General features: G+C 44.5%; 4 protein-coding genes across 4 annotated transcripts; 3 read left to right on the forward strand and 1 right to left on the reverse strand.

Moving 5' to 3' along the window:
• Positions 1 to 1,698: 1,698 nt before the first annotated feature.
• On the forward strand, positions 1,699 to 2,519 carry PtA15_9A645 (uncharacterized protein; the record flags this gene model as incomplete). Its single annotated transcript, XM_053172876.1, has 2 exons — positions 1,699 to 1,825; positions 1,903 to 2,519. 2 exons carry the CDS (start codon positions 1,699 to 1,701, stop codon positions 2,517 to 2,519), a joined length of 744 nt encoding a protein of 247 aa, XP_053024073.1.
• A 3,389-nt stretch (positions 2,520 to 5,908) lies between these two features.
• Positions 5,909 to 9,494, reverse strand: PtA15_9A646 (uncharacterized protein; the record flags this gene model as incomplete). Its single annotated transcript, XM_053172877.1, has 10 exons — positions 5,909 to 6,682; positions 6,758 to 6,822; positions 6,900 to 7,692; positions 7,772 to 7,865; positions 7,939 to 8,227; positions 8,329 to 8,441; positions 8,518 to 8,830; positions 8,900 to 8,972; positions 9,055 to 9,189; positions 9,300 to 9,494. The coding sequence occupies 10 exons, from the start codon at positions 9,492 to 9,494 to the stop codon at positions 5,909 to 5,911; spliced, it is 2,844 nt and encodes a 947-aa protein (XP_053024074.1).
• Positions 9,495 to 9,803: 309 nt separating this feature from the next.
• Positions 9,804 to 10,316, forward strand: PtA15_9A647 (uncharacterized protein; the record flags this gene model as incomplete). The annotated part of the gene is made up of 3 exons (XM_053172878.1): positions 9,804 to 10,000; positions 10,117 to 10,182; positions 10,256 to 10,316. The coding sequence occupies 3 exons, from the start codon at positions 9,804 to 9,806 to the stop codon at positions 10,314 to 10,316; spliced, it is 324 nt and encodes a 107-aa protein (XP_053024075.1).
• Positions 10,317 to 11,343: 1,027 nt separating this feature from the next.
• On the forward strand, positions 11,344 to 12,904 carry PtA15_9A648 (uncharacterized protein; the record flags this gene model as incomplete). Its single annotated transcript, XM_053172879.1, has 4 exons — positions 11,344 to 11,443; positions 11,536 to 11,697; positions 11,765 to 12,259; positions 12,417 to 12,904. The coding sequence occupies 4 exons, from the start codon at positions 11,344 to 11,346 to the stop codon at positions 12,902 to 12,904; spliced, it is 1,245 nt and encodes a 414-aa protein (XP_053024076.1).
• Between the last annotated feature and the right edge of the window lie 2,301 nt (positions 12,905 to 15,205).

The following is a 15,205-nucleotide window of genomic DNA, read 5'->3' on the forward strand; positions in this document are numbered from 1 at the left end:
TCCCTGTTGCGAGGATGGATGGACGGAGACCGGACCCGCAGGGGGAGGTAGCCCAGGTCCAAGCAAGCGAATGAGAGCGCCCAGTCTGAGTCTACATAGTCGGGGCTAGACAAAGGTTAATTAGGTTTAAGACCGGGCTCATGCACCGGCCGTAAGAACCTTAATAATCTGGCTCCCTGAGACTGGATGACTTCCTGTCGTCATTTAGAGAGCTCTAGATGCCCCTCTAAATCCTAAATTAAAACACCTATCAAAAAATCAACCAGTGCACATGAAATCAATAAATTGTAGGGTTGGGAAAAGTCGTCCACTCTTGCGGCCCCGCACGAAGACTCATCCCTATCGCTCTCCACCATCTCTCCACTACTCGTCGGCTCTCTGCGCGACAATTTTTCAGTCCTCCCGCCCACCCCACAGGATTGGAATCCTCGCAATGTCAGGTTGGTATTGGCCCAACCCCCCCCCCCCCCCCCCCCCCCCCCGGCCAGGAGTTGAGGGTATGGGTATAGCCCAAACCCCTTCTCCACTCCGGCCAGGGCAGTCAGTCCCATTCTTTCCTCTCTGCTTCAGGAGGAGGGTCCTCGAGTCGCTTGCTACCCACCCTGGGGCTCCTTCCTAGAACAGGATGTGATACCCCGCAGGTAGTGAAGCCACACAACACTCGTGGCTCTCCGCCGAGACCCGAACACCGGCCCCGGTGAAAACCTACCGGCAGGTAGGGGCCACAAGGGCCTACGGGATGACCTTAGGCTGCTGCGGCGGTAGCAAGGGCCATCCCGGAAATATGTGCAGAAAAAGAACGAGTGGAGACGGCTTGGATTTGGCAGAAGTTGCCCACACAACTCGACTGCGCCCTTTCCTTTGACGGCCGATGTATCTGTCGTCTGGGGGATTATCATACAGGGTCCGAGACTCGCCCCAGTCTGTGACAATCAATCAACCCGAAACCAGCGTGCGTGGCCAGTTAACTAACTCTTTCTTGAGTTTTAGGAGATCGATCTCATGTCAACTGTTGGTGCGCACAGCCAACATGAATAGTAAGCTCGACTCCTCAAGGTTAAAGTTAGAGATGACAGGCGGGCTCTTCATAAGGATTACAGCTTAACTTATTTATAATCAGCTATCAGTACTTAGACATTTGTATTTTTTTTGCCAGTCTGAGCCTAAGTTCGGTCGGTCGGATGAAGTGGAACTGGAAGCTATTGCCTGGTGCGTATTTCTTTTGACAGCGCCTGGCCTCAAGTGTACATCTCGTGGCAGTCAAGGCCTGAGGCTGTCCGAACTTTGCCGGAGCCTGGCGGGTCGAAACAGTGATGAGCTCTCCTTGTTGCAGGTCCCTTCACGAGTGAAGGTGAAATTACTGATAAATTAGATGGTTACGTTAACCCAACATCTTCAATTGGTATCATGCCCATAAGCGGGATAGAATCTCAGCTCAGCCAGTTGGGTCCTTCAGCCTCAACCACCATACGATGTTGCTCATGATCTTATCAAAGAACTTCTCGCGCCACATCTTTGTACTCATGTTATTGGCAGCTAGTCAACTAGCGGTTTCGAGCCTAGAATATATATCTGGAGAAAATTCTAAAAGTAGAGTTGGGATTTTTTTTTCTTTCTTTTCCATTGAAATCTGCTTGGTCTTGACTCACCTTTGCCATTCTCTCTAATTGTGTGAGTATAGTCTCCTCCGGTGAGAGGATGGCAGTTCAGAGCAACTACCTCAAATCTCGTCTATGGGACATGGAGACGAAACAGGGTAAAGAATATCGGCAGGGCCGAAACGGCCAGAAGGCAATGAGTTCTCGAAGGTTATCGGGAGCTGAAGGTGAATCTGAAAATTTACTTTTCCTTCTGTCAATTTGTTTGGAGATACTTACTAAGCGCGGATAAAAACACGCCCAGCCAAGATTAATTTGATGAAATCGGATTGGAGAGAAATAACGTCGAATGTTCTCCTACTCAGAATATGGGCACATGACGAGCTGGAGCATGTCTCCGGATGCGTTAAGGAAGTCATAAAGCTGTATGATTATCTGGGGATCAGAACTGAGGAGTTGGCCAGTGCTCTTTCAGCTGCTCATCGGCTCAGAAGTGAAATAAGCCAAGAAAGAAGTCGGCCATTAACAGGAATTGAGAGTGGTCCTCTCAAGAGTGATGTAAGCAGCATAGAGCTATTGCCGTTTGAGGATACGTGGTCTGGCTTAGAAGAAAGGCTCATCGAACCAAACGACATACTAAACGACAACAAAGAGGTAAAGGCCCAACTATTGGAGAATATGTTGATGCTAGCAGTTTATATAGCCAAGCACGAAGTAATCTCAACCGATTTCCTCGAGCGCATCCGGCTTTTTCAACCAAAGTATCTCTCAGAATTGCTCCAGTTTTATCTTAAACTGAAGCAGTGGAACTCAAAGCATGTGCTGGATGACCTGGATTGGAACACAGTCTTCCCGACGCTAGAATGTCTAACGACTCATAAGGCGACAAGACCCTTTCATGCACCTATCAGAGGTATGTGATTTCCTGGAGATGTCTCTTGCTTGACTTGATGATTCAAGGAGAAGGTAAATCTTCTTTAAAATTCATTTCTGTGTGTGGATTCTTCTAGCACTCAATCATCAAGGGAAAAAACTGATTGTCAAGGATTCACTAAAAACGTTTATGCAGGCATTGAAAGATGAACGTGTTCAGGGAATTGATGACGAGTTTAATAGGGTTTTGGAACCTTTTTTTGAAAAGGAAAGCTCAGGCAAAGATGTTATCCCCTCAACAGAGACCATTGGCAACGGGCCAGAGGAGAGAGAGAGTTGTGAGATTGAAGAACAGAGAATCCTCCCTGTATTGCACCATGCAATGGAGCAAGTAGAGAACCCTCCAAAGAGAAATGAGGGAAAAATCCCTAGGATTGCATTTTTGTTTTCTTGCTACTTGACAGATTATTTCATAACTTTTGATAAAGATAGAATAGACAAAATTAATCTTGAAGAAATTCATTTTCCATTTTTTGAGAAGAAGTATAAATTTTTTCATGATACTTGCACGCTACTTAATCAAACTCCTGCAAAGTATTGGCACACAATGAAGTTAATTGACTACATACAAATGATGATGGTTCGAGGGGATGATCAAGACTTGAAGATATGGATTGATAAATTTACAGAACTAATTTTTGATAAGTCTCAAACTGCTCATATCAAAGATCTTACTGAGAAGTTGAAAAGAAATTAGAAAAAGCCATTTAATATACAAACCAATTGGTAGTCCTTAGAAGGATCAATACAAATGTCAAATACTCATCAAACACATGTCAATACTACAGTAGGAATTAATTCAAAGCAAAGTCAAAGCCATAGTGATATGCATGCAATTTGCTGGGTAACCAGAAAGGTTTCAATGCAAGGAACAGCACCTACTCTTACTTTAGTAAATTAAGACAGTAGATCACTCCTTTAATTGGCTTTGAAAATTCTACTTGGCTGATTATTTTCCATGATTCTGTTGTTTCTAAGACCTGTTAGGTGATCATAGTTAGTAGTGCATTGCTTCATTTCCAATCTTTCTCTTCAATTTTGCCGTACTCCATGGCATCTTATGATCTTTGCATGTAGCCACTCCAGCGAAGCACTGGCAGGCATGCACATCTTTTTCACATCCTTCTACAATCTCTGTCTAGTGCCACAGGGCTTACAGCTAGATTTGTGACTCAGCTTCTTGGATTTTATCATTTCCTCTATTTTTCAAAAAAAGAAAAAATCATATTGTCTTTTTCAAAAACCTTGGTCACTTTTTTGTTTTGTTTTGGTAGATCCTTTCAGATCCCATATTTTTCTTATATACTTCTTGACAGCTGTCAGATGCGGCCCAAGGCTAAATCTCACCCCAGAGCCATCATCCTCCAGAAGGAAGTGAAGGAGTTGACTTCAGTAAAAAGTAAGTTCATATTTGGAACCAGAGCCAAAAGAATACCCCTCCTGCCCCTCCTCATGGTGCTGGACAGCTGCCCTCAGCCTGAACAGAGGGGCCAACGGAGGGGCCAACGGAGCCCGGGATTGTTCCAGCTGCAATGACAAGAGAGATGTGGGATAATTGAGCCCAAAGTTAATCTTGAAACTGAAAATAAACCCATTCAATGAAACAAAACAAAAAAAAAGTGACCAAGGTTTTTGAAAAAAGGCAATACATAACTGGATGGCATTGACTTCCCATCAAGATCTGTGGGCCTTCCAGAAGTGATCTAGAGCTCAAAAAGCTAGAATTGCCTGCAAAAATCTAGACTTCTTGGGTCTAAACCATCATCATGATGATCTGCGGGGGTCCCAGATTGCACGGGGAGTCATCTACTGGATGACTTACCTTCAAGATCTGCGAGCCTCCCATCTAGAGCCCAAAAAGCTAGATTTCTCTGCAAAAATCTAGACTTTTCGGGTCAAAACCAACATCTGCGGGGGTCCCAGATTGCACGGGAAGTCATGATCCACCGGTTGACTTTTGTCAACATCTGGGAGATTCCCAGAAGTGCCCCAAAAGCTAGATTTCCCTGCAAAAATCTAGACTTTTTGGGGCTATATCCACAACTGCAAGAGTTGCAGATGTGACAGGAAGTCATCCACTGGGTATTCAAAATAGTTCAAAATGTTATGTTGGATCATGAGACAACACAATTCATCAGGACCAGCTTTCCATTAAGCAGTCCCTCAGATGAATTGTAAGCTCTAACTTATCAAAGTCCCTCCCCATGCGGGAGGTCGGAGTTCGGAGTTCGGGTGGTGGTCCGGGGGGTAACTCATTTGGGTGGAGCTTAAGTTTGGCTGGTGGCGAAGGGAGGGACTTACGGGCTATCGCACCATTTGGGTGGGAGACCATCCACCAAAATGTGATGCAAACTCACACTTTGAATTTTGTAGCCTGTAGTTTGAAAGCTACCCCTCCCATTATCGGAAGTTAAGCTGCTTTACACTTTGCTGATTTTTTGAGCTCATCACATCATCATCACATTCTTCAAGTTTTTTTTGATAAATTTTTGAAAAGCTCACCCAGACTCAAGACGGCGGTCTTCTCAGGCGGTGCCTGGCCCCGCAGGTCTGTGCGGGTCAAGTTTTTGTTTCTCTTATTTTGGCTTTGCTTGTCTGTTCTACTTTTTCCTTTGAAAATCTGAGCTGACAGGAAGAAAGATGAGATGCAGGTGCATCTGTCAATGCTCGGGACCTCATATGTAGCTTGCACAACAAGCGAGCTACAGGGTCTCGAAGTTTAACCAGGCTTTTGGCCGATGCTCTCAGGCGAGCACCCCGACATAGGTCGTAAGTCCCTCCCTGCGGTCGGCGTCACTCTGCTCCCCACTCAGCCCCGCAGAGGAGGGACTTTGTTAAGTTAGTTGTAAGCTAGGGTTTTACATTGCCACATCATCATCATTGCCTCTCAGCATGATGATCATGCTAAGAAGCAACCATCCTTGGGAAGCAAGCAGGAGCCATTGCGCCCTGGCTTAAGTAGGATTCCGCCTTGCTGAAGTTGCACAAGTTTTCCTATTTCCCCATGAATTCCCGCGATGCGTCTCACGTTCCAGCTTCTGCACCTGGGTTCGGTTCCAGCCATTCTGTGAATGGATGCACCGGTGGCCCACTGTGGCTGTCACCCTTGTTGAGCAATGTGATGCGTGAAATTGTTTCTGAAATTTAGTTTTGTCAACAAGGCAGAAAACACCAAGTGGGATGGCAAGCAAGAATGAATGAAAAAACGACAAACGAGACAAACGAAACAAACCCAATATTCCCCTTTTGTTGAGAGCAGGAAAAAGATTATATGTAGTAGCATTTTTTTGAAGATATAGTTTCTAGAAAGAGAGGGGAAAGAAGCGGACGATACAGGCATAGTAGATTGAGAGAAAAAGAAGGAGACTACAGATGATTTACAATTCATCCTTGAAGCCGCCGAAATCCTTCATCATCTCTTTCATCTTCTCCATATCGAAGTCCTTCATGTCACCGAGCTTACTAAAGTCGAAATCATCATCAGCGTCGTCGTCCAGACCTTCGCCATCCTCTGCATCGTCATCTTCGGCCTCCAGCTGAACGTCTTCAGAAGAGTCAGACTTATCCTGCTCAGCTTCTTTCTCCGACTTCTTTTGCTCCTCCTGGTCGTCTTTGATCGCTTTTTCTTTCAGCTGATCCTTGACTTTGGACCATTCAGCCCAATCTTGCTTGCTTTCGTCGGTCTTCTGGGTTGTTCCGTCCGAGTTGATCTGGATTTTCTCGTCTTCTCCCGCAGGCTTGTCGTCAGAAGCTGGCTCCTTCTCGCCCGCTCGTGGGTCAAGCGGTCCTTCTTCGACAGCCGGCGCCGGCTTGATTTCACCAATATCGATCTTCTCACTCTCGTCGACACCGAGTGACCTTCTCAACAAGAGCTCGATCTGCTCGAAATATTTGTTGGTGTCCGGTACGGTGAAGCCCGAGCGGACCAAGCTGGTGTCCCACAGGACTCGGATCACCTGCGTCAACTCTTCCTTGGCCGTTTCGTCATCTTCACCAGCCTCCTCGACTTTCGTCAATAACCCTTGGATCAAAGGGTGCTTGGGGTTGATTTCGAAGACCTTCTTGGCTTTCTTGATGAAGTCCATCATGAAGTTCGAGCCGTCTGCTCCTTTTTGCTGGTTCTGGGCTGCCATCAATCGTTCCATGTTTCCCTATGACCAGAAGAGAAAAGTAGAATCTGATCAGCGATCGCCAGATTGTATATTCTTAATGATTTCTCGACTTACAGTCCATGCATACGAGTCCGCAACGACAGCACATGGAGAAGTCGTCAGACGATTTGAGATGACCACTGAAAGTACAAATCAAAGGGTTTGTGAGCTGAAAAGATTCATCCTGAAGTTGTAAAAAAAAGGTTGCAAGACTTACCATCGCTTACAAATTCGTCCAGTTCCGTCTTCATGCGTTTCGACAAGGGCTCATATTGAGTCTTGTAGTTTTTCAAAGCTTCCTTCTCATCTTCGTCTTCATCCTCATCACCCATCTCCAAGCCTTTCTTGGCGACATCTTGGAATTTCAGTCCATCAAAGTTCGTCAAAGTGGAAGTGATCATCTCATCCATAGGTTCGGTCAAGTACAAGACCTCGTATCCTCTAGCTACTAGCTTCTCCACAAATGGACTCCTGCTCAAATCCTTGACTTCCGTTCCTGCACTCGCGATGAAGTAAATTTGTTTTTGGTTTTTCTTCCGGCGAGCTACGTATTCTTCTAGACTGACGGTACCTGTAGCCGATTGGGAGGATTGGAACTTCATGAGTTTAGCTAATTTATCTCGATTCTTCGTATCTTCGATCACTCCGACTTTCAAGGTAGTTCCGATCTTCTTCCATAGTTTTTCGTATTTCTCGGGTTCTTTCTTCGAAAGGCTGGATAGGTGGTCGATGAATTTTTTGAGGACGATGTTTTGGATTTGCTTCAACGATTTGGTGACTTGGAGACTGTCTCGTCCAACATTGAGAGGTAGGTCATCGGCATCCACGATCACCTTGATCCAGTTCAGCCATTTGGGAATGAAATCTGGACTGGGCTCTTTGGTGATCAAAACCTTTCGAACAAACAGTTTGACTGAGTCGAGCTGGGCGTAGGTTTTCGAATAGAAGTCTGCCGGGAGAGTTTCTGGGACGTAGATTAGACCGTGGAATGAAGTTCGACCCGCATCGCCCTATTGATTTAGTGAAAAAAACCTGTTAGTTTGGCCAACTTGGTATAGAGGTAAGTATTGAGAGCAGCTGCGGATCTACCTTGAAGTGGACCCAGGAAGTGGGTGCTTCCTTTTGTCCCGTAAGACCTTGGTAGAAAGCGATGTATTCCTCGTCGGTGACAGATTTGGAGTCTCTGAAAAAGTGCGCGCACAAAATATAACGATCAATCCGGTGCATTTGGTTGAATGCATGACCAAGTAGCTTACCTAACCCAGATCGGACCTTTGGTGTTAACCTGTTCCCATTCATGTTTCTTGATGGTCTTTGTCTTGGGTTTCTTTGATTCCTCGTCCTCAGCGTCGTCTTCCTTGCTGTCGGCGTCATCGACTTTGACATCATCTTCATCATCGCTGTCGTCATCGTCGTCTTTGTCTTTCTTGGTGTCTTCGGATTCGGATTCGGATTCGGATTCGTCCTTTTCATCCTTTTTCTCGCTGGCTTCTCCTTCTGATTCTCCCTCTTTCTTTGGCTCCTCTTCAACAGGGACTTCGATCTCTGGCAAGTCCCAATCAACACCAATATTAAGCATACATTAGTCAGATTTGTCTAATATCCAACCCGGCTTAACCAGAGAAACTCATGATGAAAGAGCGCACCTTTCTCAGTCCAGACGTAAATTGGAGCAGTCGTTGAGAATTCGGAGTGAGTGGCAATTAATTCTTTCAATTTGTCGACCTGTAAGAAGTCTAGTGCGTCATCTTTCATGTACCTAAGAAAAAGAAAAAGGAATGAAGGATATTTCAGTTTTAGCAAAATCCATGGGTAGTGGGAAGGATTGGACTGACAGGGTGATTTCGGTACCTCTCCCCAGGTTGTTGCCTCGAGGATCTTCGCTAATTTTAAACTCGGCGGCATCCGCGTTACTTTCAAACACCCATTGTTTGTCGTCTTCGTTACTCTTAGAAGAGACTAAAACTCGATCGGCTACCAAGAAGGAGGAATAGAAGCCCAATCCGAATTGACCAATCAAATTGGAGCTGGTTCCCGAAGCCTTCTCGTTCCCCTTCTCTAGCTTGGATAGGAATTCAGACGTTCCTGACCGCGCGATCGTCCCAAGGTTCTTCTGCAATTCTTCTTTGGTCATACCGACTCCGGAGTCTGTAGATTTCATCAAGGGCACTGTTTGAGTAACAACACCATTATCAAGACAGTAAGCGTGAATCTCACCTCTGATGATCAGTCTTTTCGAGGGCACATCGGCAACGATAGTGATGTTTAAAGCCGGGGCGGAATCCAACACCTGAATTTAAGAGTTCCGTGCACAATGCCAGTGAGTATTCGATGTACTAACACCATAACAATAAAAAAAAAAACAGACTCACCTTTGGGTCCGTCAAACTGGCGAACCTCAGTTTCTCCAGCGCGTCACCACTGTTACTAAGTAATTCCCTCAAGAATACGTCACGATCATGGTAGAGATGAGAGACAACTACTTTCATGAGTCGAGCTATGTCACTCTGTAAGGGGTTTTTTATGGTTTGGTAAATGATTGAAGGATATTAGATTTTTCGCGTCGTCAGAACTTGATTGATGACACACAGGCAGAGGAGATAGCTGGGACACTCACCTGAAATTCGAACTTTTCCTGAGTTTTGGACATCAAGACTTCCTGCTCAGGTTGAAAACCAGCGACTGGTAAAGTTTGATCGCTGGGATCTGACGGGGCGGAATTGAGACCATCCTCTTGAGAATAGGAAAAGTTTAGTAGGGCGATACTCAAAGTGATGAGCGTCAAAAGCTTGTTGTATCTTCCCAATTTCATCTTGAAAGGCAAATAAACAGACGGAGTGTTGGAACAAGAACTAAGGATAACGGGGATACTGGAAAGCTCTGGCTAGATTTAGATACTGGTGGGGTTCGCTCGAGATGGACTGGTGGGTATAATTTGTGAGCAGTAAGTTTTTTGTGAACTGATGGTTGATGAACGCACTTGAGGTTGATGACGATAGAAAAACTCAAGACGTGGAAGAGGGGCTGGGTTTATGTAAGGGTAGGAGAAAGGACTGCTGACGTAAGCTGCGACAGCCCGCTGGCTGGGCCTATCGATCGGACAGGATACGAAGAACAAGGGATGTCACACATCTCCAGACCCCAGGGCTCCACCAGCGACGTCGACAGGCGTCGACAGGCCAACTGGCCAAGCACATCAACAATCTCGAGGAGACTCGAGTCAGGTTTCATGACGACCTTCGCCGCCACGGCCGCACCATCCCATTCATACAGCCGCAAACTATCCCCCTCTTATCCTTCAAACTTGTTTCAGACCAAGTATGTATGTAGTGAGGAGGTCTGATTGTGTGTACATCTTTACCCTTCGCGACAATGAGCGACAATGGAACATTCTGATTTGTTCTACTCGGTCAAATCCGGCTATCTTCGGCGAGCCGGAATGCACACAGCGACCTCCGAATGTCACTCGACCCGCTGACGAAGACCTTGGTCCTTGGGTGGTCCGCGCAATCCCCTGGTGGTTTGGGGCGTTTGAACCCAGATGAGACAGAACTTTCCTTCCAATCAATGCAGTCAGCAGTTCCTTAAGCTGCTGGCAGTAGACGGGGTTCATGCCTGCCAAAACCTCATCTGAAGATCCCGGCGGGCGCTCTGAAGCGCTTTGCGCCGCTGCCTGCCGGCAGCAGGCGAGGTACTTGGGGTCAAGTTCGGATGGGCCTCTGCCCGAATGAGCCTTGTCAGTGTTTCCAGATTCACGGGGATCCACGTGGTCATCCCTCAGGCCTTGTCCTTGGCCTCAATGTTTTTTTTTTTTTTCTTTTGAGATCTTCGCAGATGAAATCACATCCAATTTCGCCAAGGACGCAACACCGGACATCATATCAAGACATGGTGATTAGTAAGAGTCACGCTGGATTGTATATACAGAACATTGGTGTACCAGATGAAGACTGCTCTTTACTCAGTGCCCGTTGGCCGTCAAACTCGGTACTATCGCTTATTAATATCACTCATGAGGCATTCATGAGGAGTTGTCTCAAAAATTCAGTGGCTTGGCCTAGTAGCTTTGACTCCCTGCCTTGAGTCAGACAGGTCTCAAAAGCTTATTGCCCGCATGAAATGTTATCCCTTCGTCCCACACACTGTGTCCGCATCGTTTAGGAGCCCGCTTCAAGCCTCAAGGTGGTATAGAGGTGGTCGGGCATTACATGCCAGAGCCGTCAGCATCTGAAGTGCTGGGGATTCAGGCTGTACTGCACTGGCAGCCTTTCAAACGATCAAATCGGATCGATATGTCCTTTCTCCACCTTCGGTTCAAGCCGAAGTCGAAATCCGATCGTGCAGCTTGTCTTGTGATCTGATTTTGGATCCCAAAGTGATGTTATCTGATGGGCTACGGCACCCTATCAACTTGTATGTGGAGATGAACCAGAATAGTAATGAAACAGCCTTTCGAATTGCTGCGAGGCTTTATAGGGAGCCGGTGCGCACTCTTCCCTAGACAGCGGTCAAATCAGCATAAATGAATCACCACTCGAGATCAGCGTCTCGGTCAGCTGGTTTTATCGCCTTCAAAGTTCAAGGCATAGTCTACCATTGGCATCACCAATAAATAATTTTAGGCCTCGATTGAGACTTTCCTTCCATCGGTGACTAAAATAATGATCCCATCAAATTTGACATATTTGTTTCTCGCTCTGCAAATTGTTCGAGCCAGTCATCAAGCGCCGTCTTACAGCCTGCCATCAGAAGAGTCGATCAGTAGGCCATTTTCCTCTTTCCCTGATAAAACTTGATTAGCCTTCAATGTCAGCGCCACTCAACTGGACTTATATCTTGACTTTGTAAAATAGCCGCCGCGGCACCAGGAATACTCCGTAATCGTGATGGACATTCTGGTTCCAGTCGTGCCGTAACGGAAGCTGCCCAGAGGCAGATCGAGGGCAAGGGAAAGCACCTGCAGTCCAATCAACACTGGCAAGAAGGAGTTAACAACGCAAATCTGGATAATGCAAGTGAGTATACGTTCTTTCTTCTGCTCAGGCTCGAGCATCCTACTGATCTTTGAATGCAAATAAAAAGTTAGGCTAGATCTCACCCCGCAGGTAGTGGAAAGCAATGATATCCGTCAGCAAATATATAATTTTGGGAATATGTACCCTAAAGATTACTTAATTTGGGACATCACTCGGAAATTATTAAACATCCATGAAGATTGGATTGGGAGTGCTGGAGATTATCCCAGATTGGTAAAAGGATGGAGAGCATTATTGAAATTAATTGAAGAAGCAGGCCGATTGAATTTGGACCGCAACCATCCATTAGTCAGAGGACGGTTGATCTTCATCGCGTCTTCCTTAGTAAATTACCTGACAAATGACAATCTAACACCACCAGAAGTTCTCGATGTCCTTTTACAATGGCAAAGAGACAATTTTCCGCGAGTCGTCAAGTCCTTCGTTGAATCCGAAATCCTCTTCGGTTGGTTGGAATCGGAGAAACCTACTGTGTTCACCCCAACAATAAAATTTCTTATGACTAACAGGAGTTTTAAACCCCTTAGAAGATCCTTAAAAGGTATGCTCCATTTTCTCGAATGCATGTTGCAGTAATAATGAGATACTTTTGTCTAAAGTCTAGAGACAAAACTAAAGCCGGATATCTTTATTTTTCCTAATTGATGATTCTATGTGGATGATTTTATTCCGGAATATAAAAATCGGACCGAATGCAGCTCTTGATGATGAAGGTGAAGATCGGGTTGTGTTTGCTTTTCTGTGTGCCATGATGGAGTTTTTGGAACGCGAAAGAAACAAGTGGAACAACACGCGACATTTCTTTCACGATTTCTTCCGTCCGTTCCTCAAGTCCAAAGACCCATATGGGATGATCCAAAAGTATGACACTTGGGATAAGATGATAAAAGCGGGCTCCAATTTCTTCCAACAAGGAAACATGGACCTTATTGAGAAACAACTGAACGGGGATGGTGGGAGGTGGCACCAGCTGGAACTTGTGACAGTTTACTTTTTTCTGAAGTATGTTAAAAATATGAAGAAAGAAAACGTAGAGGAAGCTTCCAGGTTTGAAGATTACTTAGAAGGGGAGCTAGACCGGCACAAAAAATTCATAGAAGAGATAATTCCAGGATTTAAAATTCACAAATCAAGGAAAGTGAAAAATAATTCAACAGAAGCTTCAAAGAAGAGAGGAGATTATTGAATTTGTTTTGCCAGAAATATACAAAACATGAGATGTATCAGTAGCATTTTTAAATCAGAATCTCAATCATTTGACTATTAGGAATCAGATTTTGAGTCCAATCATGCATTCATGCTTATTACTATTTCATTCTGTTTCTTATTTTCTTTTATTGTGGCCAAGGGAGGGGTTGGAATTTCCACTTGGTCATCTATTTTTGCTTCATTTATGATTTCTGTTGCTGCCTTTCCCATTTGTCATGTGATTTTTGAACCCTACATCATTAAACCAAAAGAAATAAGAAAACATGCTTCAACCATGGTCTTGTATATCATTTTCAATCAAGATTATCCAAGTATATAATTAAATGATACAAAATCCCCAAGCCTGTTAAATTCTTTTGGATCAAGCTCAACAAATCTCAAATAATGAAAAGGATTCACAGGATTCATTTCTATTTAGAGTCTAAAAACATTACAGTAATAGTTCTATGCAAGGTTTTAGTAAACTGTGTTTAACTAAGAGCTGGTGGTTGACTTCTCTCTACTGATTATGACCAAGAATGAAAAGAAGAGATGGTTTCCATTCTTCTGTCCAATGTTTGATACTGGGTCAAGACTATGAGACAGCAAGATGTGTTAAAGTCATCTCTTTTGCTTGTCTATAGATAAAATAAAGAGTTCTTACCTGGTAAAGGCTCTTGGCTCCTATTTTCCAATTTGCTTGGCTTTGGAGAAAAACCTGAGTAGTTGTTTGATGTTCTCTGTTAAACCAGTGTTGAAGTATTTTTCAGGCTTTTGTCTGCTGAGCCTAGCTTGGGGCATGAGTACTCACTGTCCATCTTTCCAGCTCTTTGATTCAGTTGGTCCAACTTTTTCTAGCAGAACTGAAACAAAGCATTAGCTGTTTTCTAATCTCCAGAGAATAGTTGAACTCAAACTCACCTTTGGTTTTTGTTGGGCTTGGCTCTATTAGAGATCTTGAACTGGGATGATCCTCAACCCCCAAGTCTGTTATTGCTACCAAAGTCTGTACCTGCATTCACAAGAGTGCTATCAGTTTGTTCAGCTTTGGAAGTTTGGAAGTTTGGGATACCTTTGTCAGCAGCTACCTTAGGTTGCAGCATGTGTCACCTAGGTCTGTAATCTTACAAAATCCAAAGGCCAGTGGAGGACCAAGTGCTGGGTCCATTACAAAAGAACATCAGGCCACGGTATAGTCAAAGCATACCCAGGCAGAAGTCAACATTGAAATAATAATAAATCCAGACCAATGAAACCAGAAAACTTGGAAAAAATCCTATCATTTGACAAAAGACAACATGGGAGGTTGTCAGTTCCAGTGCACACCTCAGGGGGCGCCCACCAAAATCCTGCTTTCTCAATTGGTGGGAAGTCCTCCTAATTGGAAGATTTCCCATCAATTGAGAAAGCAGGCTATTGCTCCCCTTTGAAAATAGAAAATGGCACTCAACTGGTATTCTAAACCAAAGGGAATTCCTCCAATATATTTAGGGTGTTCAAAGTTGACTTGCATAAAATCATAACACCATAAAATCATAAAATTCTAAGCTGAAAAAAATATGTATAGAGCAAAATTTCTAGAATGGTACATATAAAATCATCATTTGAAAGTTTTATGATTTTATGATTTTATGTATTGAAAATTTTATGATTTCAACTTTGAATTCATATATTTTTGAAAAGAATCCTCTAACATCTAAATAGCCCGTCCCTTCCAACTTTATCAAAAATATCCAAGAATTTAAAGCAGGCATAAATTGGCTTGAAATCTGGTGATTCCAATGTTGTTAAGGGCTGGGCCGCGGGGTCTCATACAAGGGGTGTGGTCACCATTCCTTATATTGGGCCACAAACCTTCCTGCAGGAGGGGCCCTTTGGTACAACAAGCAAGGAAGGAACTTAGTGGTGAATTTAGGTCCATAACCGTCCATAAGTTCCTCCTCTGGTTAGGGGCTTAGTTATGCTATTCTATGGGCAAATTTTTGAGAAGCAAATATGGAGGATTTCAGAGACCTGAGCCTTACCTTGACTTATCACAAGTCCCTTTCTTTGGAGGGCCCTGGCAGCCTGGGCTGGTGTGAAGCACCCTCTTGCAAAGTGCCACCTCCAAAGGAGGGACTTGCAAGTTGCAGGTAATTGCAAGATTTTGGTGTGAGGGCTTTCACCCTTTTGGTGGGAGTTTTTTCCTGTCCCCCTTTCCAGTGTCTTCCCCCAACAAATACTTAACGCCTGTGGTACCAGATGAAAGGAAATTGAAGCCAAGATTCTCAGCTATCCTCTGCACTTCAGCTTGCTGTCT

The sequence above is a fragment of the Puccinia triticina genome, chromosome 9A (genome assembly GCF_026914185.1).
Source record: "Puccinia triticina chromosome 9A, complete sequence".
NCBI lineage: Eukaryota > Fungi > Basidiomycota > Pucciniomycetes > Pucciniales > Pucciniaceae > Puccinia > Puccinia triticina.